Source organism: Chelonia mydas, chromosome 15, assembly GCF_015237465.2.
Source record: "Chelonia mydas isolate rCheMyd1 chromosome 15, rCheMyd1.pri.v2, whole genome shotgun sequence".
Classification (NCBI taxonomy): domain Eukaryota; kingdom Metazoa; phylum Chordata; order Testudines; family Cheloniidae; genus Chelonia; species Chelonia mydas.
In genome coordinates, this window is record NC_057856.1 from 8,986,491 (window position 1) to 9,013,960 (window position 27,470).

The 27,470-nt window shown below is 49.9% G+C and overlaps 1 protein-coding gene across 3 annotated transcripts in view; it reads right to left on the minus strand.

The window, feature by feature from the left end:
* The window catches only part of KSR2 (kinase suppressor of ras 2), a 295,477-nt gene that overhangs the window by 170,934 nt on the left and 97,073 nt on the right, over positions 1–27,470 (minus strand). For all 3 annotated transcript variants that reach the window (XM_043529547.1, XM_043529546.1, XM_027834074.3), the window contains exon 5: positions 1,098–1,279. In XM_043529547.1, coding sequence (XP_043385482.1) covers positions 1,098–1,279 — 182 coding nt within the window. The remainder of the gene's footprint in view (positions 1–1,097; positions 1,280–27,470) is intronic.

Sequence of the window (27,470 nt, forward strand, 5' to 3'; positions counted from 1 at the left end):
TGGCCCCTGTGTCCCTCCTGGACCCCAGTGCCCTTGTGTTGGGTGCTGCCTTCTGGCAGTACCCCCACAGTTCAGGGTCTCCCCCTCCCAGGGGAACCCCCACCCACTATCCCCACCTTACCTCAGTCTCAAGCTACCGCCAGTCACCAACTAGCCCCTGCTCCCTGGGGCAGACTGCAGTATCAGCCACTCATCACAGGCAAGGGGGTTTGGACCTGCTGCGCCTCTGCCTACCCATGGCTGTCCCTGCAACCCCCGTACCTAATAGGCCTTCCCAGGCTTGCAGCCTGGGGCTTTCCTAGGCCCAAGCTCCCCTGCTCCCTTAGCCTTCCCAAGCCCTGCTTCCAATCTAGGTACTTCTCAGCCCTTGCAGCCAGGTCCCTCTCTCTCCAAGCTAGAGAGAGTCTCTACTGGAACTTCTGGTTCAAACCCTTTATAGAGCCAGCTGGGCCCTGATTGGTGCATGGCCCCCAGCTGCCGCCACTTCCCCCGGTCAGCTGGGGTTTTGCTCCCTTCCCCAGCCCCTGCCCTCTGCAGGGCTTTTCCAACCCCTTCGGGGCTGGAGCAGGTGCTCACCCTGCTACAGTACCCCTGGTTGAAAACCACTGCGAAGTGCTGAAGTGTTTTCCTGAATCAGGGCCTAGAACAACAATTCTCCAAAACCTGCACGGAAATGCATACCTATGGCTGGGGCTACAGTAAGGGCTGGATTTGTGTCTGTCTTCATATTTTATATACACACATTTATATGTAATACCTCAATATTTATACACATGTATGCATATATATATTTACACACACACACCATACTTCATTCTAACTATTCATAGATCACCATCAATATTTAGAGCAACAAGTTTCCCTCTGCCAAACCAATGAGAGAAATGCACAGGCAAGCAAAATGTACCCAGCGCTTTTGAAGCCATTTATCTACAATTGGCTACAGAACAGAATCCTGGAGCCTCCTGCCTCCAGACTCCTCTTCCCTGCCGACCTGAGCAGAATTGGAGCATGCTAGGTGCCTAACTCCACGAGCCGTCAAGGAAAGAGACACGTGATCCCAAGCAGAGGCTCCCCTCTGAGCTGGTCTGACTTACTTGCTGAGAAGGTGGCTTCCATGTGGACAGGAGGAGTGGAAGGAACGCAAGGCTGGTGTCCCACAAAGAAGGAACGCAGGGAGCGCTCGGATAGGAGGGGAGAGCGCTGGGAGGGGATGTTCTCACAGCTTCCCACACTGTTGTGAATCTTTAAGTTCAGGGGCTTGTTCTTTTTCTTTGTTCTAAGAGAAAGAGAAGGAGAAAAAATGAAGAACAGCAAAGGAAACAGAATACGTTTTCTCATGTTAAACAGGGGAGGGGGGGGGCAGTGCCAACAAGCCACGCATTCCACTCAGGGAAACACTAGTATGCGTCTGACTAAAACACAAGCACAGGAAGACATGGGCCTGAACCCATGTCCTCACACACTGGAATGACCCCAAACTTCAGGAAGCCGTGAAATCCAAATCTGGGCTCAGATCCATATTTGCATGTGGCCCCTTATCTTAATAATGAGCTGAACCAGATCCCATTTCCAAAGTCAGACCAGTTCTGAGGCTTACCTCCAAGCCACATTACAGGAGTAGAGGGGTTTATCAAGTGCTTTGAGATCCTTGGATGGCAGGTGCTATGTGAATGCAAACTATTATTACCCACATGGTAACACAAGCTAATAAAAATCATATCATTTTTTCACACTCCAGCCTTGCTATGTCATTGCATTTCACAGTTCTGAAACTACGGCATGTTAACACTGCACGGCAGCATCAATCTTTAGCATCCTACAGGAATTACACTCAACTGCTACCTGAAAAACCTCTAGTGCCCGTGACAGACAAATGTGATGCCATGCTGGGGTATTGGAGCCTCACCATAATTCATTCTTCAAACCCCGTTTTCAGTCAAGACTTGGAAAGGAACAAATCAATCAGGAGTCTGCACTGACCAGTGAGAATTTTGGAAATATTTTCTCTTACAACCTCGTTCTTCCGGGGCAATGTATTCAAAACTCGGTGCTTAAGCTGTTCCTACAAAAGGTTTGTTTTTAAAACACATCCACTATGCCTGTCCAAGCTGTACTGCCCATGCAAATGGGTCTTTATGTGCACAAATCTGGGTACCAAACTTTCCTGTTTGATAAGGTCTATCCACCATCACAACGACGACACATCGACACCAACCCAAATCCTCTCCCACAAAAAACCCTGAAAACAGCCTCACAAATCCACAAAATGAATTTAAAAAAATCACCCTATCCCAAACAGAGTTTATATCCCAATGCTGGAGAGAAGCCAGAGACACCATGACATGCACTAGGGACTTTGCTAATGCTATTGATTTAACATGGAAGGAGTCCAGATACCATGGTGATGGGCAGCAGTACAAGACAGACAGAGATATAAATGTTGTTGGAGCCACTAAACTTTAGGGCTGAGACTTTCAAAGCTATCCAGGGGGGTTAGACACCCAATTCCCGTGCCTTTAGGGTACTGGGAACTCAAATCCCTTAGGCATCTGTCAGAATCGCCTCCTGGATTCTTTGGCCACACAGACAACAGGCACCATTTATCATTAATATAATGCCAACAGTAGGCCAGCTGTTTTACGGACAAGCCGAGAGATGAGAGCTCTACTACACCTGCGGGTGGTCAGCTGGAATTTCTTTGCAGTCTTTTAACATCTTTCCATTCCAGTCAATTTAAAATGTATTGCCCAGTTTGGCAAGTTGATGAATGAGATGATGATTCCGGGGCCAGATTCTCAGCTGGTGCTAATCAGTGCAGCTCCATGGACTTCTGCAGAATTATGCCAATTTAGACTATCTGAGGATCTGGCCCGGGGCTACAACAGAGATTTTGTTGTGGTAATTGGGCAGGGCCTACACATTTACTCTAATTGTGAGCACAGCTGTAAAAAGTGCATGAAAGTTCATAAAGTGTCACAATAACCTCCAATAAGTGTTGATGGGAAAAGGCACAAACGGGAGACAGAATGGATTTGTCTACACCAAAAGGCTACTGATATAACCCATGGACCGTGTTGAAATCAGAAGATGTGGAACCACAAACTAATGAATGAAATCAACATAGGCCTAACTGGTGGACAAATATTACGGGGAAGGGCTGTTTCACCCATCACTCCATTTTGGGATCCTTAAAGAAAGAGACTCTGAGGGGGAAATGATGGACGAACAAGACAGAGGCTACTAGAGTGAGCTTCACCATCATGGCTACCCCCACCATCTCCTGGGACCTTGGACCTTCTTCATCCTAACCTGAGGGATGCCCTGACCAAACCAGGTCAGATGACACCTTCCACCCCTCCCAGCTCCAACTAAATCCCAACCACCATCTGGGACGAAATGGGATCAGACTTCAACAGCAGCAACAGCTCCAGCTCATCTCAACTAACTTCTTTCTCTTTTCCCCTAAAGGACAGTTAGTCCCATCTTTGAGGCCATCGAAGAGACGGTCAGACAAGGGGTTTTTCCCTCCAAAACTCTCTCCAGCTAAAGGGAAAGGGAACAAGGAAAGTCGGTGCAATGAAAGTCTTATTTAATACTTTACATTTCAAATGATGGAACTGGTTTTCCTTCTTGTCTTTGTCTTCACTAAAAGGTTAAAAGGAATTTCAATGGTGTGTTTGCCATGGCACTAGCAGGCTGAGGGCTCTGTATACCAAAGCTCAGACCTTACTGAACACTGGTTAATGCTGGACAGTGCCTGGGTAACTTTAACGCATTTGGCTCTTTTATGCCATCTAAATTAATACACCAGCAGTGACGGCCCCCATAGCTGTCATGTCTGATTGCCTCACCCTCTAATTTGGCTTTCCACACCACAGCCGGGGGAGGCAGGCCAGTGCTTTTGTCTCCATTGTACAGAAGAGAAACTGAGGCACAGGGAGGCTAAAGTGACTTGCCCAAAGGCACACAGGAGGTCTGGTAAAGCCACATTTTCTGAGCCCCAGACTAGCAGAAGAAATCCATACAACTTTCCACTGGGACTCTGGGACTGGGACTTTCAAAGCAAGAGGCCAGTCCATAAACCCATTTATGTGGGTGCCCCAAAGAGCATGCTCCCCCACACTGATCTGAGACAGGGCACATGCTGGCCAAGTGGGCAGTTTAGCCAGCCATGTGCTGGCCAAAAATTCGGGGCTCCCCAGTAACAATGAGCTGTTCTTGGAGGCGGAGGGAAGATGCAGATTTTTCTCTCCGCGCTGCTAGCTTGTCCGATTGAATTAGATCCTGCCTGGCACTGTCAAACGAGGACTGATGGGGAGTCACTGTGCACTGGTGGAGGGCAAAGGGGGTATAAAGGGCCAGACTCTGAGTGGTGTGAGCACCTTGGGTGAAATTCACCCCATTCAGGGAGGGAGTCAGCCCAGGGACATGGCATCACTTCAGCCCTCAAAACAGAGCTAGCGTGGGACGCGACTGGCACACAGGCCTCAGATGGGGCCTTTGCACAGGGGTGAAACACTCATGCCACCTGCTGAAGTCAACGGCATTGCGGGTGCTCAGCCCCTCTGAGGATTTGGCCTGGAAGCATGTCTATTAACACGTGGGGTGGAGAGAAGGAAGGAAGGTGCCTCACTGGCTACTGTAGCCGGCCTGTGTCCTGAGGAGCTGCTAGAGAAAGCTGCTTCTGCTGTAGCACTTCCCACCCTCCCTCACTGCCCCAGTCCCTGGGATCTCCGGTTACAGCACTTTCTGCTCTTCTCACGAACACAATGTTCCCACTGAGGCCACAGCGTCCATTAAGGAAGCCCAGGTCCCTTTCATTAATCCTGGAGAGGTTTTTTTGGGTGCTTGCTGGCGTTTTTTCTGTCCTCTCTGGCAGGGAGCAGGCAGGGCAATAGCCCTTGATGTTATCAATAAACAATTCCGGGGCCTGGAGGGGCTCCCAGGGCCATCAATCAGCCGCCCAGGCTCTGACACTCAGAAACCGCTGGCGATATTTTCTCACGATTTATGAGGTTAGCATCGACTCCTGCTTGAATTACAGCCTCTTATTCAATCAGGTGCATTTGCTTTCTGGTTACACGGTTGTAACTAATTAGTTAACAACAATGCAGGGGTGGCAAGGGAAGAGAATGAATCGTATTAACCCTCCGATGACGGAGGGATCAGCCCTCTACAGCTCCAGTGCAAGAAGCAGAGGCCTCCCCAGCGTCGCTCCGGCTGATGGGTCTGGCCAGCACCTCAGCATGCTTGGTCAGTGATGGCTGGAGAGGGCATGAGATTGGCAGCCAAGTCTGTCTCCTGACAGACCTTAGCACTGAGGCTGAACGCTCCAGGGACCGCGTTACTCCGAGGTTCTGCGTCAGGTTTACAGTCATTGGCCCAGCGACCACGAGAGGTCGTCTCGAGCGCTTGGGCCAGGCAGAGACAGCCACTGTGGTGCACGTTTGAATTATGGGCCGGCAGCTTTGGCACAGCTCTTCTACGTGTCAGCAGCATTTCCTTCCTTGTTTCTAAAGCCGCTAAACCCATCCCCTTGTCCAGCGGCTCATAAGAGAGATTCCAGCCAGCCCAGCCCCACCATGTGCCATGGTATCAGAGTCTCCTTCTGAACCAGGGCAGACTTCCAATGAATGGCCTCCCCCATGGCTGAGGGATCCACCCAGCCCCCTTCGAGTCCAGCGTGGGAGGTGCCCCATCCCTCCCCCACAGACCCAACCTGCCAGCTCCTGAGGGAAGCCGAAGCGAGACAGGCTAGCTTCTCACACACTTCACAGCAGGGTCCACTGACCCTTGAAAACTGGATACAGGAGATACCTGCAGGGGAATTTGAGGGAGACAGGCCCCTCCCCAAAGGGATTCTAATACACGGGATTTCCCCCCTTCCCCCAACTCAGCATCTCATAGAATAAATCTCACACACACACACAGAGCGGGAGATGTCTCTGATGGCGGATTTCAGCTAAACTGCACCCCTTCCCCAGGGGAAGATGCTCTTGTCTCCAGAAATCTATTGCAGAGGGGGGTCTCCTCACACCACCTGTCCCCAGGAATTTGGCTGAAGAAGCCAAAAAAGTATGCAATCTAACACAGGAGCCAGAGACAAAGGACCCCAAGCAGAAGGGCCGGTGCCCAGTTCTGTTCTGTACCATCCCTAGCACCATCCTCCCTGGCACAGAGGAGGAGTTGATAGTTTTACTGAAGCAGAAGGGGCTGGGGCCTAGGCAAGGTAAAGCCCCACACAATCCTTGCAAAGCATTCAGGCTGGGATAGCCTACAGGGTTTAGATGTCGGGATAGCCTAAGTGAGTCAGGCACCAAATCCCCGAGCAATTCAGTGGGATTCCAGAACCTAATTCCCTTTGGTCCCTCTGAACATTCCAGCCCCAGAGAACAGCTCAGCTCACCCCAAAGCCCAGACAGCTCTGTGGGTGCTATTGCGTGCCCTCCCCCTCCCACCGGGTTTGGTTTCAGGCAACACAAGGAAGGACTTCATAACGTGAGCCCTTCTCCATTAACAATATAGCAATGTCCATAGGAGCAATGTCCCCCCGCCCCCCCACAGCCTGCCAGGGGGATCACCACCAGCATTATCACCCTCACTGCACACAGATGGGAGACTGAGGCCTGGAGAGGTGAAGTGGCTTCCCAAAAATCACACAAGAAGGCAATGGCGGAGCCAAGACCAGAACGCTCTGGCTCGCTGCCCTGGGCCGTCACCACAACAGCATCCTCCCCTTCCTCTCAACCACAGCACATCTCCGATAACCCCAAATCCATGACAACGCCACGGGCATCTGGAGAAGCCAATTGCTAGGAAATGACCGCCCTGCGGCACCCTGCGCGTTTGACAGTCCTCCCTAGCATGTGAAAATTAAACCGAACTCTAATGCACTAATTGTTTCCTTGCACAGGAAAAGCTGCTGCTCATTTCCATGTCGCTGTGCAAACCACTCGCCATCAAGGGGCTTGTTTCGTTCACTTTGCGCGGCGTGTGGGCTCGCTACCCGAACAGACAATTGCATCAGATGAAGTTCTGCAATGTAGCCTCCTGCCTCTGAAGCAGGCAGGAGCAAAGGGCTGTGGCACTTGGGGGTAATGGCCCCAGGAAGCCCTCAACAGGGCTCCCACTGAGTTGGAGACTAATACACCAGCATGTAATCATGTGTCTTCACCTGCTAAGAGCCAACCCAACCCCAGACACCTGTCCCCAGGTTTCCAAGCCTTCCATGCTTCCAGGGTACCCCCTGCTGCTGTCTCCATGGTGACAAGTCCAGCTCTTTGCAGCCCCTAGCAACAGATTTATCCTCTACAGAGACAAGCAGAAAACCATGGGATGAGCTAAGTTTTGCAACCGTAGTGGGACCTTTACAAATATCCCTAATTATCATCTGGTCAATACAGCTGACTCTGAAAGCAGCTGCAGTTTCAAGGCAAGCCTGGAGACAAGGAGCAGCTGAGACTCTGAACTCCTTTGTGGTCCCAGAACTCCTCAGATCCTAGGACCCCTGTCACTGGAGAGCCCATTAGCAGTGGCAGAAAGGAATTTGGAGAGGACAATCCCCTTTTCAGCAGGACAATCAATCCTACAGGGGATTTCAGTGCCAGGAGGAAGGGTAGCAAGTGGTTAGAGCAGGAGATAGAGAATAAGAAGAGAAGTCTCTCAATTTCTGAGAGGAGGGTCGCAACAGAGAACAGCCAGTCAGCCACAGGAAAGTTCACACCAATGTTCCAGCCTTGGGGTGGAGCCCATGTGTCCATGGGGAGTCCAGCAGCTGCAGGTTGGCAGCCTGGCCTGAACCAGTCCTGGCTCTTTTCCAGCACTGCTTTGAGTCCCTTGTTTCCATTTCTCATCCCCACATTTTCCTTTCCCACAAGTATCCCCACATCATAGCACTCTCCGTAGACACACTCCAGAACAGCTTCAGAAAGATTTACACAAACAAGCTGCTCCCGTGGTACCATTTAAATGCCACTCACATTTACAGAGTGTGTGTCACATACCCAGTAGTGGCTGGTCCCCATGGAAGAGTTACTCCTTCAGCTCAAGTATCAGAAATCTTTACTACAGACCTGAAACTCTTAGGTTCTAACCCTGCTAATGGACCATGCCAAGGGTCACTGCAAATTGTAAGCAGCCTTTCTGGAAACACGTGGCCCAACGAGACACCAGTGAGTTCACTCCACTTGCGACAAAGCTGAGCTCCAGCCCAGCCTCTGAGCTCATCCCAGACAGAGCCCCCGGCATTGTCTCCTCAACGTGCTCTTCGCAGGCATCCAGCCCAATAGAGCTTCCTGCAGCATGGTGATTAACTACTAATCTTATTTTTTTCCACCCATAAATCAGTTACAGACCAAATATTTACAGAGAGGATCATTTCCTAGCCAAGCCAGGCTGGTGACAGCTCTCATTATTAGGAAGGATGAGTGATTTTGGACAGAGATTCCCCCCTCTTGCTCTGAAAAAAAAATTGAAATTTAAAAAGGATGAATGATGACAGCTGACTGACATCATCCATCCCTCTCCTGGTGTCGCACGGATTCAGGGAAGGATGGCTGCAAACCGCTTGAGAAATGGGAACAAAGAGAGGACTGGGGAAAACTCCTCTAAAGCTGTCTCTCTCGCTTGTCCTCCCTTCGTAGAGCTAACAGGCTGAGGGGGGGATATATAAAGTCTTCAACCCGCTAAAAAGGAACAAATCCAAAGCAAAAGAGAAGGAGAAAGGAACAGGAGTGTGATTAGGCAGCAGGCAAAAGGCAGACGTGCTTCCAAGCAACAAGTGTGGAACTGCAACGGCTAGAGCAGGGGTAGGCAACCTATGGCACACCTGCCAAAGGCGGCCCGCGAGCTGATTTCCAGGGGCACTCACCCTGCCCGGGTCCTGGCCACCGGTCGGGGGGGCTCTGCATTTTAATTTAATTTTAAATGAAGCTTCTTAAACCTTTGAAAAACCTTATTTACTTTACATACAACAATAGTTTAGTTCTATATTATAGACTTACAGAAAGAGACCTTCTAAAAACATTAAAATGTATTACTGGCACGCAAAACCTTAAATTAGAGTGAACGGGTGAAGCCTCGGCACACCGCCTCTGAAAGGTTACCGACCCCTTGGCTAGAGCAACTCTCCTGCTCCGTAAGCCTCCTTTGCCCCAAGGCTGCCCAACGGTGGATGGGACACAGCCTAGCACCCGGATCCTCAGCTGTGAATCTGTCCCTGTACATTCCCAGCTAGGGTAACGTGCAAAAGGGTGAAAGTGACTTAGGAATCCAAGTCCCCGAGGCTTTCAATGAGACTCGTGAACATGTTACCCCGAGTGGATTGCACCCCGGAGAAAGAGCCAGGAGAGCTGGGTTCCATTCCCAGCTCAGCCACTGTCCTTGGCAAGTCTCTTCCCCTCTGTTTACCTGTGTATTGTCCAGACTGCAAGCTCTTTGGAGCCGGGACCGTCTCTCACTGTGTTGTACAGTGCCTAGCACCTCAAAGCCCCCAGGCACTACTTCAATACAAACACCTAAACTAGCCTGGTAACCACCGGACGCTCCAAAGCTCACCAGAATCCAGCAGCAGTCAATGGGAAAGTGGCAAGAGGGCCATCTGCACCACCGGGGCTGGGAAGTACCCAGCCGAGAGACAAGGTAACATCCTTGGGAATTGGCAGTTCTAGTCTCCACAGCCTCTGTCCACAGACGGCCACACCTGCTTGACCTTGCTCCCTTGCATTGCCCCTCTCTGCAGACGGGCTTTTAACCCAGCATCTTAGCTCAAGTTTGTATGCACACGGAAAGGCCGAAATTCTCAATGGATTCTCTAAGCTCGTGCTGTGCATGCTCATGTCCACCTGAGTTTGCCTCCACAAGACAGTCTGTACATGCAGGTGCATACCCTGGGAAGTTTCCTAGGTGTGACTGAGAAGGGCATGTAAAAATCTGGCCTGCAGGGGCTTAATGTTACAAGAAAACTAGGCAAGGTTCTGAGCGGCCTCCCCAGGGCCCGAGAAAGGCCGAGGGGGTGGAGATATGAAAACCCTGCTGCCTTTTCCCTGCTCTCCCATCTGTCACATTAACCCCCGTAGGGCCTCGTTCTGCATCCTGACTTTGGCCACTTTGTCAGTGATGTCAGTGTGGGGGTTGCCTGAGTGAGGACCTCAGGACGGAGCCCTTAATATATGCAAGTCCTTGAGCTTTGATTCCTGGCTCTCAGAGTGCATTACGGCTCATTAGGTGGCTTGACAATTGGTTTGATGGACTTAGCACTCATCCCCTGCTGAGCACCCGCACACACAGAGAGCAGAATGCAAACCTTCAACTTTTATCTCGGTTCAGGCGTGTGAGGGGTCGGTGTTACATCTGTCGTTTAATCTCTTCCATATTTAACCCAGAGATCAGACGAGTGAAGGAACACTCCCCTAGCAGGGCTGACTCCTTGCCCTTTGCCACAGAGCTGCCACGGAGCCGCCCAGGAACGGGACGATACACTTACCGCTTCCTGCAGCAGTGTTCAGATCACCACCCTGGGCAGCTGCGCAGAGCCTCCCCTCCCAGGGTAGCAAAGCCCTGCACACAGGTGGGTTAGGAGGGGTGAAGGATCACGATCCCCATTTTATGGAGGTAAGTTGAGGCACAGAAGCAAATTGCCCAGGATGGAGATGGGACCACAAACCAGGTCTCTCAATGCACCCAGACAGCCCTCTAAGGATACGTCTATAGTGCAATCATGGGATGTGGCTCCCTTTAATCTAGCTAGCGTGGCTCCCGGTAGCAGCACGGGCTGGTCACACAAGTCATCTCACAGGTTCCGGGTGGGTTTGAAATCCAGGCTCGAGCGAAGCTAGCTCAGGCATGTCTACACGAGCTGTAATCGCACCCGATCACAGTGTGGCTGGACGTAATCCCTCAGTGCTCCCCTCTTGCCTTGGGTTGGGGGGCAGGTGGAAGTAGGAGGGAGGAGTTTGCTAAAGCCCTTTACAAAGCATAGCCCCCCCCTCCCTCTGGCCATGGTCCCCGGCTGTCTCGGGGAGGTGTAGCTAGGGGTCTGCCTCCTGCCCACTGGCTGGAGGAGGGAAGCGCATGCCGCACACGGGTCCTGCTCTCCCCTCCCAGCTAGAGAAGCGGTGAGGGCGGATCCAAGCCAGCAGGGGGGACAGTGGGGCCTTCCGCCCCCTCAGCTCCCTGCCCAGCCCCAACCGTGCCCTGAATGATGCCGCCGCACTCTCTGCCCCGGGACGCAACCGGGGACTGGGCTGGAGAACTCCGGAGACCGCTGAGATACAAATGCACTTTCTCTCCTCAACGCTCCTCAGTGTTGCACTTGCTTTAAAATGAGAAAGGGCAAGTGCCTGGCTAAATTAAAGGGGCACTGACAAGATGAAACTTGCCGTGTACAACACCCCGGATTGTTAAAACACTCGCCGAATTTGCACATCTAGTGTTGTGCATCCATTCAGCTTGCACAGAGAAACTCGACCAGTCAGTTTCGTCTGGGGACGGAGTCAACGTGACACGCCATGTCTCTGGCACGAGTACACACCAGGGGTGTGATTCTGGGCCCAGCAGGGGCGGGCCAATGTTAAAATAAAATACAAGGCCAGACAAGGGCGATGGGTGGGAGGGGCCCAATGGGTCACATGACCCTCCCCAAACGCCATCGGGGAGGCAAGGGGCCAGCAGCCGGTGGACCCAGAGCCGGAAGGGAAGGGGACGCATGCTGCATGGGAGGGGACACTCAGCTCAGCGGGACAGAGCCCCCCCTCCCCAGCCAGGTAATGTGCTGAGACGGGGTGGCACCCTCTCCCGAGTCCCGGGCAGCCTCCAGCCACGTTGCCTGGAGGGGACGCTGCCCGGCGCAGTGCAATGGGACAGAAACACACACCCCCGCCCCAGGTAACGTGGGATGGGAAAGGGACGAGATGGGGAGAGCATGGGGGCCCCAGGCTGGGTGTGGGGCGGGGAAGAGTCACATCGGGTGTCACGTGGTGAGGCTACCTGCCCCCCTTTGGCTGTTCCCCCCTTTGGTGTCCCTCTCCACCAGTCGCCCACGCGACTAGTGATTTTAGGTGCCTCGCTTCATACATTTTACAGGAGCCTGATTTCCTGAAAGAGCTGAGCACCCACCCTCTGAAAAATGAAGACCCTTTAAGGTGTCTTAAGTCAAGCAGCCAAAAAGAGGCACCCTAGAACGTAGGGCCTGGATCACTGGTCACGTCTGAAAGTCTTGGCCCGTGGGCACAAAGCACACTTGAAAACAGGCATTGGTTCGCTGGTTTCGTAGAGCCGCCTTTAAAGGAGGAAGTTCTAAGCTGGGACTTAAGTGGATGTTTTCCCTGTCATTCAAAGCAGTCTCATTTCACTGTGGCTTCTCAGAGTCCCTTTGCACCCTGTCCTCGGTGTGATGCTCGCCAGCAATCCACAACAGAACAGCCTTATGCCTTCACAGAAATCCTGCGCCAGAGGCCACCTCACCCAAAGCCCAACTGCACAAACATTGTGTGGTTACAACTCCAGGAGGCCTTCAGTGGTGTGGCCAGGTGGAGTGGGACATGGCTGGCCCCTGTTCATGGCATCACCTTTTGGGTAACCCATGGGGGAGCGGCAGCGAAAGTTACTGCTAGTGTTACACTGAGCCCTTTCACAGGCCATCACGAACCCGGGAGCATCAACCCACCGAGAGACACAACGCAACAGCCCCAGTGGGAGACATGCTGCGAGACAGAGGGAGCTCGGGAGAGCAGCGTGGAGCGGCTGGACTTCTTTGCTGAGGTCACAGCCCCAAGCCTTGGACCACGCCACAGAAAGCAGCCACAGATGTCTAGACAAGGCTGAGTTCTCCACAGCCGGATGTGTGCAAAGCTATGGAAGGCAGCAGCGAGCTACAGCTCCATCCCGAGAGGTGATAGGATTCCCTCCCTCCCTCCCTCCCATGCAAACTCCTTTGCCCTTCTGAACTGACTCTCTTCAAGCTGACATGCCAGCTTTGCTGGGTATCATTAGAATGAATTATGTGCCACAGGTGGAGGACAGATTGATAGAGAGACAGACAGAACAGAGCAGGTGCAAAGAAGAATCATCACATCAAGAAAAACAGAATGACCCTTTCTGGATGCCACTTGTTTACCATAAATACAAAATCTCTCGGAGATGCTTTGCCGTCCCTCCCCCTCCAGCCCATCATTCCCTGGCACATTCATCTCGGAGGTGTGCACCAGGGGGAGTTAACCGGGAGCCAGCTATAGAGGCAGTGAGCAGACGGCCAGACGAAAGGACAAGACAGCTCATCTTCTCCCATTTTAGTTACCAGGACGTCAGAAAGCAAGAGGGGTCTGAAGAACAGGGATCCTGGGGCTGGCTTTGAAAACCTAAAAGCCTGGCCAGCAGGAGCAGTTGGAGTCCAACTACCACAACCGCATAGGCAGACTGGGTATTTACACGCAGCTGCATGCACCGGTTAGGGGTCAGACTCCGCCACGCACACTACTGGCGGCGTCCCGTTGAGTTCAATAGGTCTGCTTGCTGGTTAATGTGCCACTTGACATAAGAGCTTCAGATCTGGCCCTAGATGAACAAAAGCATCTGTGCACGTATGGGGGGGACCAATCAGGCTCTCCTACCTGCTAAGACAGGGTTGGAGCTGAACTTTATAAGTTGTTAATGTCTTTGTTAAAACAGCCAAAGCCCAGGAAGGGGAAGGCGTCTTGACTTCACATGTGCCTGGATTTTTGCTTTGGAAAAGTCTGGGGAAAGCACCTGCCGCAAACTTAAGTTTAGCCCAACATTTAGATTGGGTTTTGTTAAAAGACTGTTCCACGATGTAGCGGGGTGGTCACCCCGCTCCTGCCTGAATGGGCTAAAGCAGCCCCGGAGAGGGTTGCAGCGAAGAAAGCTAGGCTGATTAGGAAAGCAGCCACAGCTGTGGCCAGCTTAATCAGGGTCCAGCTGGCCCTTATAAGAGGGCTGTGGGCCAGAAGTGAGGACAGACACTCTCTCTAGCTTCCTAGAGAGAGAGAAAGACCTGGCTGCCTAGGAAGCTAAGAAGGGTACCTAGGGTGGAGCAGTGCTGGGGAAGGGCAGAGGGGGCTGGGGAGCTCCAGCCGAGCAAAGCTGCAGCCTAGTGAAAGGCCTATAAAAGGTACTGGGGCTGCAGCAGGACACCCCAGAGATAGCAGAGGCAGCTGGTCCAACCCCCCCTTGCCGATGATGAGTGGTTCATAGACTGCAGTCTGCCCTAGGGAGGGGGGGATAGATGGTGACTGGAAGTGGCCACTGAGGCAAGGTGGGGGGTAGAGGGTTGGGGTTCCCCTGGGCGAGGAGACCCAGAGTGAATGGGTACTGTGGTGGGCAGAACCCCTGGGCAAACGGCACTGGGGTCCAGGAGGGACATACAGGCCAGCAGCAGGCAAAACACCAGCCTGCAGAGGGTGCTCCTGGCTGTAAGAGTTAATTCCCAGGACGACAGACGGGAGGCGCTGCACCACTGAGTTGTCGACACACGGTCAGTTAAAAACAGCTTCTGCAGAAGGTTTTTTGTTTTAACACCTGTCCGAGATTGCTACCCAGCCACTGCAGTGTCAAGAATCCTGAAGGAGAAAGCGGGTCTAAAGCCCAGCAGCAGTGATCTCATTGTTTTCCCCTGCTTCAAGCCCACGGAAATGCAAGAGGGAAACTAACCCTGTCAACAGTGCAAAGCACATTGGGCTTTTAATAGCCAGGCACTGAGCTGAGGCCATATGTTTCTCTATGATTTTTACCTTGACCATATCCCAGGAATAAATGAGTAAGTTGGTCTGCATTGGACTGGAGGGGTGTAAATGAGGGGAGACTGTTCCAGTACAAGACAAACCAATCAACAATATTTTTAAACTTGGTTATTTCTTCACATTGCACATTTGTTATTTCAGCTGGCCCTTAAAGAACTCCTGGGCCTGCCTGACACGGCCAACTGTTCAGCACAGGCCAGTTAGTCATTAGGGATCCCCCAGCGCACAGACATCAAGCAGTCTAGCTAACTAGCAACTAAGGAGCAGTAAAATTCAGCTACGGCTGGCTGTAACCAGTGAGGGGGAAAAGCCACATGCAGGTGGCTGTTTTTCCCTCTGCAATTTACATTATTAAATAGGAAAACGATCAGGCAATAAATACAAGAACCACCGACTATCACAAACACCGATCTCACAAAGCTGCAGAAATGGTGCAATTGTAACAGTGCAGGACAAGTAACTAGGTTGGAGGCAGGAATGAGTGGGTGAAGTCCTCTAGCCTTTGTTATGCTGCTGGCTAGAACGGATGATCATGATGGTCCAATCTGTCAAGAGGCACACTCTGTGAGCTCTCTTAAACAGAGAGCTGATGATTATATAACTGAAGAGTGTTCCACTAAACCAATGGCTCTCAACCTGTCCAGACTACCGTACCCCTTTCAGGAGTCTGATTTGTCTCCCATATGCCCAAGTTTCATCTCACTTAAAAACTACTTACTTACAAAATCAGACATAAAAATACAAAAGTGTCACAGCACACTAGTACTGACAAATTGCTGACTTTCTCATTTTTACCAGATAATTATAAAATAAATAAATTGGAATATAACTATTGTACTTACATTTCAGTGTATGGTATATACAGCAGTATTAAACAAGTCTGTATGAAATTTTAGTTTGTACTGACTTCGCTAGTGCTTTTTATGTAGCCTGTTGTAAAACTAGGCAAACATCTAGATGAGTTGATGTACCCCCAGGAAGAGCTCTGTGTTTTCGCAGAGATACGCCTACCCCTGGTTGAGAATCACTGCACTAAACAAAGCTCACTGTTGTAACAATTATCCTTTTGTCTCTGATATTTCCATGGCAATGATTTGTAAACCTGTTAAAGCATCCCAAATAAATAAATAAATAAACAAACATCTATGAAACCCATCAGGCTTGGAACTCGGTATCTATTAATCTTATGTTGATCTCTTAGGATATGTCTACATGGCAGCTGGGAGCATGCATCTCAGCCCAGGCAGACAGACACGCACTAGCTCTGCGGGAGCAGTGCACTAAAAATAGCACTGTGAACATGGCAGCATGCGCTGGCCACCCAAGCTCAGAGTCCAGGGGGCCGGGCAGGCTCACATGCAGGTGGCTGGCCCGTGCCACAACATCTACGCTGTTGTTTTTAGTGCACTAGCTTAAGCAGACTTAGTACGTGTCTGTCTACCTGGCTTGAGAGACTCGCTCCCAGCTTAAGGTCATTTGTCGGCATCCCTGTGCCCCTGCACCAGGAAATAAGGGCGCACAACAAGTCTCCTTTCTTGTGCGTGCTACCTACATGGCCAGAGGCTAAGCTCAGGGAGAGGCTGCCACTAGGCTGCTACTCCTCCCACACCGGTGGACAGGCAAGGGTCTGGAGCTGACAGAGCTTCCTGAAGGCTCGCTATGCTGGGGCCAGCTCTATATTGTTACACTGAGTCACCGTCTGATTCATGCCCTGCTCCTGCATCCTGAAGCTACGTGCTACCCCTCGCTTAGTAAAACTTATAGAGTTACAGTCCGGCAGCACTTCTACTGCAGCAGATCATCTTTGTCCCGCTCTTCCAAAGCAGACTGCGGCAATAAACCAGAACTCACTGGCACTGTGACGAGCACTCTCTCTCCCTCTCTAACTATGTCTAAATACTTCTTCCCCACCCTCGTGAGGGAAAAGGTGGTGAAAAGTTACCGAGCCCGCCTGGAGTCTTCCACCCTCTCATAAATCAACGGGTTATTTTCTCTCCCCGGTGGTGTAAGAGGAGAACTCCAGAATGTGTTCCAAAGGCCGCTCGCCGGTCCATGTGTCCGAGGCGCTAGTCAATCGATTCGGGATGGGCTCTAGCCCCTGCCCTGCATTTCCAATTCTGTGCGAGTAATCATTTAGCCATCAAGAAAACTATTTGCATTAGGGCCCATTTTCACAGCCTGTTAAGCAGCGTATCCGGCTCCCTCCCTGGCGCACACGCCTCGGGGGCCGGAAGGGAAGTCGTACGTTCAGCAGAGTTGCGATGCTGTCCGTGACTAGCTTCCAAAGAGCTGGCGCCAGCCTGCCATTCCGCGCCATCTGAAAGCCAGTCCCAGCGACTTCTGTGCTGGGCCACCACACAGGACACCTGCTCAACCACAAGACCCCCGAGGCAGAACAACTCCTTCTGGGGCATTCCCTCTACTTGGCAGTCACTTTTCTGTTGTCTACTCATGCTCCTCAGTGGCTCCCCAGTTGTGTATCAGGAAAGCTTTCTGTCAGCCCTTTGGCTTTCTCCCCTCCAGCTCACACCAACCTTGGGACTATGACGGGTATTCAGAGCCAAATTTTCAGGAGAGCAGAGTCTGAGATCCATGTGAAACACAAAACATGCACAATTCTACATGCAGATCAGCTGGATGAATGCCACACTCACCCGTGCGCGTGACCAGCTGCATGCACAATCCGTCGATTTGCTTGAGCAGCGGTGGGTTTTCACAGATTTATGGTGGTGCACACAGACTTCCGCCACCATGCTCTGCAAACCCTAATGTGGTCATCCCAGGGGTTGGAAATGACTCCCCCACAGCATTTGCCTCAGCCTATTCCCCCTCACGTTCAAGGCTAGAGAGAGGGGAAAGGTCTAGTGGTCACAGCACACAAGACCCGGAGTCAGGATTCCTGGGTTTCACTCCCAGATCTGCTGCTAGCTCACTGTGTAACTACGGGCAACCCAACTTGTGTGACTCCATTTCCCCATCTGTAAAATTGGGCTAATGATACCTCTTTCACAGGGGGAATGTGAGCTTAGTTCATTAATGATTACAAAGTGCTTTGAGATCCTCAGTGTATGGAGCTGGCAGGTGTGATTTCCGGCTCAAGCAGACATACATGCACTAGCTCTCATTGAGCTAGTGCACTAAAAATAGCAGTATAGCCGTGGAGGCACAAGTGGCTGGATGGGCTTAGGGTGACCAGATGTCCCGATTTTACAGGGACAGTCCCAATTTTTGGGTCTTTTTCTTATATAGGCTCCTATTACCCACCACCCCCGTCCTGATTTTTGACACTTGCTGCCTGGTCACCCTAGATGGGCTAGCTACCCGAGTATGTACCTAGGGTCTTCAACAGGATCACACTCAGGGAGCTAGCCAAGCCCACTGCTGGTGCCGCCCCGGCTACCCTGCCATTTTTAGCTTGCTAACTCAATCAAAGCTAGCATGGCTAGGTCTCCTCAAACTTCCAACTCTAAGTGTAGATGCAGCCTCAGATGGAGGCTTCTATAAGAATGAAGAGCATAAAAAGCCATCACCACTGATTTGTTTGCATGGCACCCCAAGCACCCTGGTGGGGTAGGGGGGGCTGCATTACAACTGCAGTCCTTGCAGGCATTTGTAGCTATTATGGCCGCAAAGACTCATCATCTTGTGAAGTACCAAGCTGCTTTATTTGGTGAGCCAGCATTTGTCCTCCCTGGGGTCTATCTTCAGAACACCTGCACCCCGATTTTCAACATGCAGATTTTGTTCTCTTCAGTTCAGTTTCTCTAACTTTAACTCACTTCCTGACTCACTTCCCCCTTCTTCCCAGCCTCCTCCACCACACACACGTCCCTATGATCTACGAAAGACACAGGAAGCGTTACTGAAACTTACAAGGTCTGTTTGAAGTATGAAGCAAATTTTCCATCTGCTGCTCTCCAGCCACAAGGGATTTCAAGAGCATTTTACCTGATCCTCCCCATCGCCCATTTTCAAGTTAGACCAAGCCCGACTAACTCCTCGCACGTGGCAGGACATCAGAGTTTATGATCAAAGTCTGTCCCTCGCTTCCTAGGCCAGCAGAGACTGCGGTGGCCGCATGCAGAGCTGCTCACTTACACTAACACCTCTCTCTGCCCTCCTTACACTGCTAGATTGGTTTAAATGTCCCCTGGGAAAGTACCTCTGCACAGGGTCTCCCTGGCTGGCACAGTACTAACAAAAGGGTTCTACACTGCCACCCCCAGACTGGATAGGCCCCTCGTTGCCCCAGAATATAAGGGCCACAGAACTGATTTCGGGTACATCTACACTGCAAACTCTTTATGGCAGCAGGTAGAATACATACCCTGCCTGCCCCCTAAGCATGGGTATAAACAGCAGTGTACTCAATGAGACAGCGCTTATGCAAGTTGAGTGAAGACGCTCCTGAACCCTTAGGGTATGTACCCTCCACAGCTCTCCACACACCCAGCAGTGCCTCTCCTGTCTACACTGCTATTTTTAGCTGTGTCGCACCTTGCTGGAGTCTTTCCGCATCCCAGAGAGAGGCTCCAGCAATGGGGAAAAGCTCTGGCTGCTCCCTAAAGCCAGCGCCTTTCCCCACTGCCTCCCCTCTGCCAGTGCCTTTCGCTGCCATGTGTAGCTCCACACCGCAGTATGGACGCAACCTGCTTTTCACCGTGGCGTGTAGCTGCATATACCCTACATACACCACCAGTGGTGTGCAGTGTGCACATACCTTTACAGACACTTCTGCCCCCACTTCTCCTCAGTCTGCCCCACACACTGAAAAGGAGCAATCGAGAGGAGCCTCTGTTCCCGTGTGATCTGTTCCAAGTAACCCAAGACTCCTATGGCTTACACTCTGGAGGGAAATTATCTGTAAGCCTCTACCAGACCAAAGGAAAGGAAAAGCATTCAGAGAGGAACGCAATGAGTGCCAGACAAATGCCTAAGACAGAGAGGTAATCCTAAGTGATTTAGGATCTTAGGTCCCAGTGGGAGTCAATAGGATTTAGGCTCTTAAGTGTCTGAGACACATTTGAAAATGTTCCCCACAGAGCTGTGCCCAACCCTTCACTGGGTGAAGGATCAAGTGCACCAGGTGGCTTCTTGGGGAGAAATAAAGGGTCAATTTAAAGGATTTTAGAGGAGCCACTCCTTGCAAAACACTTTCAGACATAGATGGGATTAAGCCATTCCTAATTTAGGTTTTTCCACTCCTAATGTTAAAGGTCTCTCTCTCTCTCGTAAATGAGAAGTGGGAGATAAGCGTATAAATTCCCCACACAAGTAGATGAGGTTCTACCTCTTAATCACTGAAGACTCATCCATTTCTGGGAGAGATTTCAGTTATCGCTTTCAAATGTTTTAATTTCCTCCACTTTATACTCAATGGCCAGTTCGAAGACTTAGCGTGGATGAATCTCGGCAAAGAGTTGTTAGCTGCTAAGAAAGAATATTGTATTTGCACCACTGTACAGTCATGCAGATTTTGTGTGTTCATGCACCATTTTATGAGTAAGACCTGCAATGAGTGCTAGGATTTCTTGTTTTGTATAATTTACAGCTGGCATGACTGTCATCAAGAATGAACGCATGATGAAATAAAGGGATTCATTGCCGGAAAGAGACACACTCACTGGAACCACAAGTTCAAACTGCAGCCTTCCCAGATAAACAACCTGAGTTCCATGCCATGCCTAGTGAGAAAACCATTGGGGGGGGACATTAAGAAGTCAGGTCCTGTCTGCTTTGCCTGGAAATTAGAGACTCCACCTAAGTCACCTTTTCAGGCCTTGTCTCCACTAGGGAAAAGGGTGCGTGTCTCAGCCTGTGGGAACTAGTGACAGGAGGTAAAATCCTACTGAACACAAGGTAGTTTGTAGTTTTACCAGGAGTTATCAGGTCAAGGTAACCAAGGTAACCCTAGCCTCCCCCATAGTCCTTACCTCAACCTGCTAATATGTGTGAAGACTGCAAGCTGCCTTGTCTTCACTAGGATTTTACCTTCTGCTAGGTTTCAGAGTAGCAGCCATGTTAGTCTGTATCCGTAAAAAGAAAAGGAGTACGTGTGGCACCTTAGAGACTAACAAATTTATTAGAGCATAAGCTTTCGTGAGCTACACCTCACTTCATCGTATGCATACAGTGGAAAATATAGTGGGGAGATTTTATATACACAGAGAACATGAAACAATGGGTGTTACCATACAGACTGGAACAAGAGTGATCACAAGCCATCAAGAACAGTATCCCTGATAATGTCACGGCAAACCTGGTGGCTGAACTTTGTGACTTTGTACTCACCCATAACTATTTCACATTTGGGGACAATGTATACCTTCAAATCAGTGGCATTGCCCCACAGTATGCCAACATTTTTATGGCTGACTTAGAACAACGCTTCCTCAGCTCTCATCCCCTAATGCCCCTACTCTACTTGTGCTATATTGATGACATCATCATCATCTGGACCCATGGAAAAGAAACTCTTGAGGAATTCCACCATGATTTCAACAATTTCCATCCCACCATCAACCTCAGCCTGGACCAGTCCACACAAGAGATCCACTTCCTGGACACTATGGTGCCAGTAAGTGATGGTCACATAAACACCACCCTATACCGGAAACCTACTGACTGCTATACTTACCTACATGCCTCCAGCTTTCATCCAGACCACACCACACGATCCATTGTCTACAGCCAAGCTCTGCGATACAACTGCATTTGCTCCAACCCCTCAGACAGAGACAAACACCTACAAGATCTCTATCAAGTATTCTTACAACTACAATACCCACCTGCTGAAGTGAAGAAACAGATTGACAGAGACAGAAGAGTACCCAGAAGTTACCTACTACAGGACAGGCCCAACAAAGAAAATAACAGAATGCCAGTAGCCATCACCTTCAGCCCCCAACTAAAACCCCTCCAACGCATCATCGAGAATCTACAACCTATCCTGAAGGACGACCCATCACTCTCACAGATCTTGGGAGACAGGCCAGTCCTTGCTTACAGTCAGTCCCCCAACCTGAAGCAAATACTCACCAGCAACCACACACCACACAACAGAACCACTAACCCAGGAACCTATCCTTGCAACAAAGCCCGTTGCCAACTGTGTCCACATATCTATTCAAGGGACACCATCATAGGGTCTAATCACATCAGCCACACTATCAGAGGCTTGTTCACCTGAGCATCTACCAATGTGATATATGTCATCATGTGCCAGCAATGCCCCTCTGCCATGTACATTGGCCAAACTGGACAGTCTCTATGCAAAAGAATAAATGGACACAAATCAGACGTCAAGAATTATAACATTCAAAAACCAGTCGGAGAACACTTCAATCTCTTTGGTCTCTCGATTACAGACCTAAAAGTGGCAATTCTTCAACAAAAAAACTTCAGAAACAGACTCCAACGAGAGACTGCTGAATTGGAATTAATTTGCAAACTGGATATAATTAACTTAGGCTTGAATAAAGACTGGGAGTGGATGGGTCATTACACAAAGTAAAACTATTTCCCCTTGTTTATTTTCCCTCCTACTGTTCTTGTCAACTGCTGGAAACGGCCCACCTTGATTATCACTACAAAAGGTTCCCCCCCCCGCTCTCCTGCTGGTGATAGCTCACCTTTCCTGATCCCTCTTGTTCCAGTCTGTATGGTAACACCCATTGTTTCACGTTCTCTGTGTATATAAAATCTCCCCACTATATTTTCCACTGTATGCATCCGATGAAGTGAGGTGTAACTCACGAAAGCTTATGCTCTAATAAATTTGTTAGTCTCTAAGGTGCCACAAGTCCTCCTTTTCTTTTTACCTCTTGCTAGTTACCAATGTAGCTCACACCTTTTTGCCTAGTAAAGTCGCACCCTGAGGTTTACTCCAGTGTCAGGAGGCTTGAGCGTCTACTGCTTTTGCAAATGGTGCAGTCCTTTACACCAGTTGTAATTCAGCAGTATTTATATACACCTTTACCAGGCAGAGATGACAACCCAAGGGGCAAGCATTTGCCTGTGGGTCACATGAAGGTTTACATCCAGTTCAACCATTCATAGAATCATAGAATCATAGAATATCAGGGTTGGAAGGGACCCCAGAAGGTCATCTAGTCCAACCCCCTGCTCAAAGCAGGACCAAGTCCCAGTTAAATCATCCCAGCCAGGGCTTTGTCAAGCCTGACCTTAAAAACCTGTAAGGAAGGAGATTCTACCACCTCCCTAGGTAACGCATTCCAGTGTTTCACCACCCTCTTAGTGAAAAAGTTTTTCCTAATATCCAATCTAAACCTCCCCCATTGCAACTTGAGACCATTACTCCTCGTTCTGTCATCTGCTACCATTGAGAACAGTCTAGAGCCATCCTCTTTGGAACCCCCTTTCAGGTAGTTGAAAGCAGCTATCAAATCTCCCCTCATTCTTCTCTTCTGCAGACTAAACAATCCCAGCTCCCTCAGCCTCTCCTCATAAGTCATGTGCTCTAGACCCCTAATCATTTTTGTTGCCCTTCGCTGGACTCTTTCCAATTTATCCACATCCTTCTTGTAGTGTGGGGCCCAAAACTGGACACAGTACTCCAGATGAGGCCTCACCAGTGTCGAATAGAGGGGAACGATCACGTCCCTCGATCTGCTCGCTATGCCCCTACTTATACATCCCAAAATGCCATTGGCCTTCTTGGCAACAAGGGCACACTGCTGACTCATATCCAGCTTCTCGTCCACTGTCACCCCTAGGTCCTTTTCCGCAGAACTGCTGCCTAGCCATTCGGTCCCTAGTCTGTAGCGGTGCATTGGGTTCTTCCGTCCTAAGTGCAGGACCCTGCACTTATCCTTATTGAACCTCATCAGATTTCTTTTGGCCCAATCCTCCAATTTGTCTAGGTCCTTCTGTATCCTATCCCTCCCCTCCAGCGTATCTACCACTCCTCCCAGTTTAGTATCATCCGCAAATTTGCTGAGAGTGCAATCCACACCATCCTCCAGATCATTTATGAAGATATTGAACAAAACCGGCCACAGGACCGACCCCTGGGGCACTCCACTTGACACCGGCTGCCAACTAGACATGGAGCCATTGATCACTACCCGTTGAGCCCGACAATCTAGCCAGCTTTCTACCCACCTTATAGTGCATTCATCCAGCCCATACTTCCTTAACTTGCTGACAAGAATGCTGTGGGAGACCGTGTCAAAAGCTTTGCTAAAGTCAAGAAACAATACATCCACTGCTTTCCCTTCATCCACAGAACCAGTAATCTCATCATAAAAGGCGATTAGATTAGTCAGGCATGACCTTCCCTTGGTGAATCCATGCTGACTGTTCCTGATCACTTTCCTCTCCTCTAAGTGCTTCAGGATTGATTCTTTGAGGACCTGCTCCATGATTTTTCCAGGGACTGAGGTGAGGCTGACTGGCCTGTAGTTCCCAGGATCCTCCTTCTTCCCTTTTTTAAAGATGGGCACTACATTAGCCTTTTTCCAGTCATCCGGGACTTCCCCCGTTCGCCACGAGTTTTCAAAGATAATGGCCAAGGGCTCTGCAATCACAGCCGCCAATTCCTTCAGCACTCTCGGATGCAATTCGTCCGGCCCCATGGACTTGTGCACGTCCAGCTTTTCTAAATAGTCCCTAACCACCTCTATCTCTACAGAGGGCTGGCCATCTCTTCCCCATTTTGTGATGCCCAGCGCAGCAGTCTGGGAGCTGACCTTGTTAGTGAAAACAGAGGCAAAAAAAGCATTGAGTACATTAGCTTTTTCCACATCCTCTGTCACTAGGTTGCCTCCCTCATTCAGTAAGGGGCCCACACTTTTCTTGGCTTTCTTCTTGTTGCCAACATACCTGAAGAAACCCTTCTTGTTACTCTTGACATCTCTTGCTAGCTGCAGCTCCAGGTGCGATTTGGCCCTCCTGATATCTTTCCTACATGCCCGAGCAATATTTTTATACTCTTCCCTGGTCATATGTCCAACCTTCCACTTCTTGTAAGCTTCTTTTTTATGTTTAAGATCCGCTAGGATTTCACCATTAAGCCAAGCTGGTCGCCTGCCATATTTACTATTCTTTCGACTCATCGGGATGGTTTGTCCCTGTAACCTCAACAGGGATTCCTTGAAATACAGCCAGCTCTCCTGGACTCCCTTCCCCTTCATGTTAGTCCCCCAGGGGATCCTGGCCACCTGTTCCCTGAGGGAGTCGAAGTCTGCTTTCCTGAAGTCCAGGGTCCGTATCCTGCTGCTTACCTTTCTTCCCTGCGTCAGGATCCTGAACTCAACCAACTCATGGTCACTGCCTCCCAGATTCCCATCCACTTTTGCTTCCCCCACTAATTCTACCTGGTTTGTGAGCAGCAGGTCAAGAAAAGCGCCCCCCCTAGTTGGCTCCCCTAGCACTTGCATTCTCTTAAGCAGCCAGTAAAAGGCAAATGCTTTTGACAATATTTCAAATGGAGTTTTGCAGGGAAAAGCAGCAGCTTAATTAAAGTTCCCATATCAACAAAGCAAAGTAATGAGACAACAACAGAATACTTCCTGAAGCACAGCCAATTTGTAACACACTTCTGGTAATTTCAGAAAAACGAGCCCCGGCCTTCTCGGGATCAAAAAGCAAAGCGGAAGGTCTGAAACCAATACTGCTCATTTAGATTCTCCATGGAATTTGGCTGTGCTAATATTCCCATTAATAACATTTCAGGCATCTTCAGAAACCAGGGCATTCTTGAGTGCTAGGACAAGAAAACAAGAGTTCCTCCTGCAAAGGTCCGCTGGAGAAGCAAATGCATCACAACAGAAAGCACAGTGAGGCTTTTGAATGCCACTGTGTCCACATAAGGGGTTATTTAGCTCTGAATGATACCTTCCAATGCAGAGGCATTACACGTTCAGGGCCATTTTTCCTTTAGTCACAGCTGGGCAACTGACTAAATGAGACTGTAACCTTCACTCCAGGGGACCTGACAAAATATTAGAAGAGAGAAGGAAGCTTTCAAACAAACAGCTATTTCCTGGCTTTACATTTCTGTTTTAACAGACCTTCATAATACACCACCAGTGCAAGTTATACTCTCTTCCAGGACAGGCAGGCTATAAAGAGGTGGCTTAAAGAGAGGCCATACAGAGAGGAGACAATACTCAGCACAGAGATGTTTCCTGCTCCTTCCTTGTAGCTACAGTGTCATACAGGACAGTGGGCCCAATCCTGCTCCCAATGAAATCAATGGGAATTTTCCTACTGCACTTCAAGGGGGACCATGTGGACCCTGTATAGGAATATGGTGACACTGGACTGGAATGAAAACTGAGTGGATACATCAGACTCCCAAAAACATACTAGCGGCTGCTCTATGTCCAGTTAAACCATTACAGCTTCAAAATCCAGACTGGGGGCAATGGTGGTTTAGTCACCCAGGGACAATAGAGAACTTCCTCTTTCCTAGGTAGATAAGGCAAGACCCATAAATGCAGTTCATAGGTTTGGGGTATTTCAGAGGAGACCTCTAAGCTTGACGGCCCTGCCAATTCTGCATAGATATTAAAGACTCTGTGGTATTTGTTAGAGAAATGGTTTGTCCTTTAGGGCATGGCCAGCAGGTCCCTCCCCGGGCTGTTGTACAGAGCGCCGTATGCCGCCCAGCATCCGGGGGTGGGCGGCAGGCCTGCGTTACAGCAGCGCTGTCGGTAAACCAGCTGGTGTAATGATGTCAGCGGTACATTCCGTGGCGGCTAAGGGTGGGTCCACTGGGCACCAGCATGGGAGCTAGAGAAGGCCACAGGATCTGTCGGAAGCCAGCAGCCTCACTTAAGAACCACTCCCCTTTACGTTCATTACAATTCGGTCCTGTCTCTTCTCTACTGCAATTCGTACAGGAGACTGGGACCCTGGAGATGGAAGATGTATAACTGTAAAGTATGCAAATTTATCACAGGTTTGTTTTACTCTAGAACAGTTCTGAGGTTCCTGATCCCTTTCACTAGGTGTATCGCACAGCTAGTCCTTTGCTTACTCTCCCCCTCCAGCAGCAGCTCCCTTTGGCTGGGAAGAGGCCATTCTCCCTTATTGTAAGTTTACAGAACTGACAGGGGAGATGAATGCACCCCTTTCATATGCTTATACATGTAAATGAGTGCACAAAAGAGTAAACGCAACATCACTTCAACATGAAAGTGGGTACAAGCTGAATATTAGACGTGCATGTAATTTTATGCAAAAATTTGCTAAATATACGATGCTCTTTTTCAAATGAAGTAGCAGGTACAAATTGCTTCATGTGCATTGCTGAGGTGTCAGTCCACACGTGTACCGGTAGCTGAATAGATCATCTGTGCTCAGAGTGCAAAATCAGTCAAACATTTATTATCTTCTCAAAAGCTACTGGATTCTAGAGAACGCTAAACGCACACAAAAGATAAAAAGGCATGTCAGCCATTTCAGCATGAGCAAGCCTCGATGGAGATCAAAGATGGTTTTCAGTGGCAGACAGTTACAGTTTGACAGATGTTTACCAGGCAAGTTTAGAGCAGGTTTTACAGAAGCCTCAACATCCGGCTTCTACCGGTTCCACAACCAATGGATAACCAGCCATGTTGCCTGAACACAGAGGGGATGATACACCGGGATCAGATGCTGTCCATAAAACAGAGACGTATAAAATGCCATTGCACTCCAGGAGAAATGACACAGTTCTGATGTAAGTATCTTACAAGTTGGACAAGC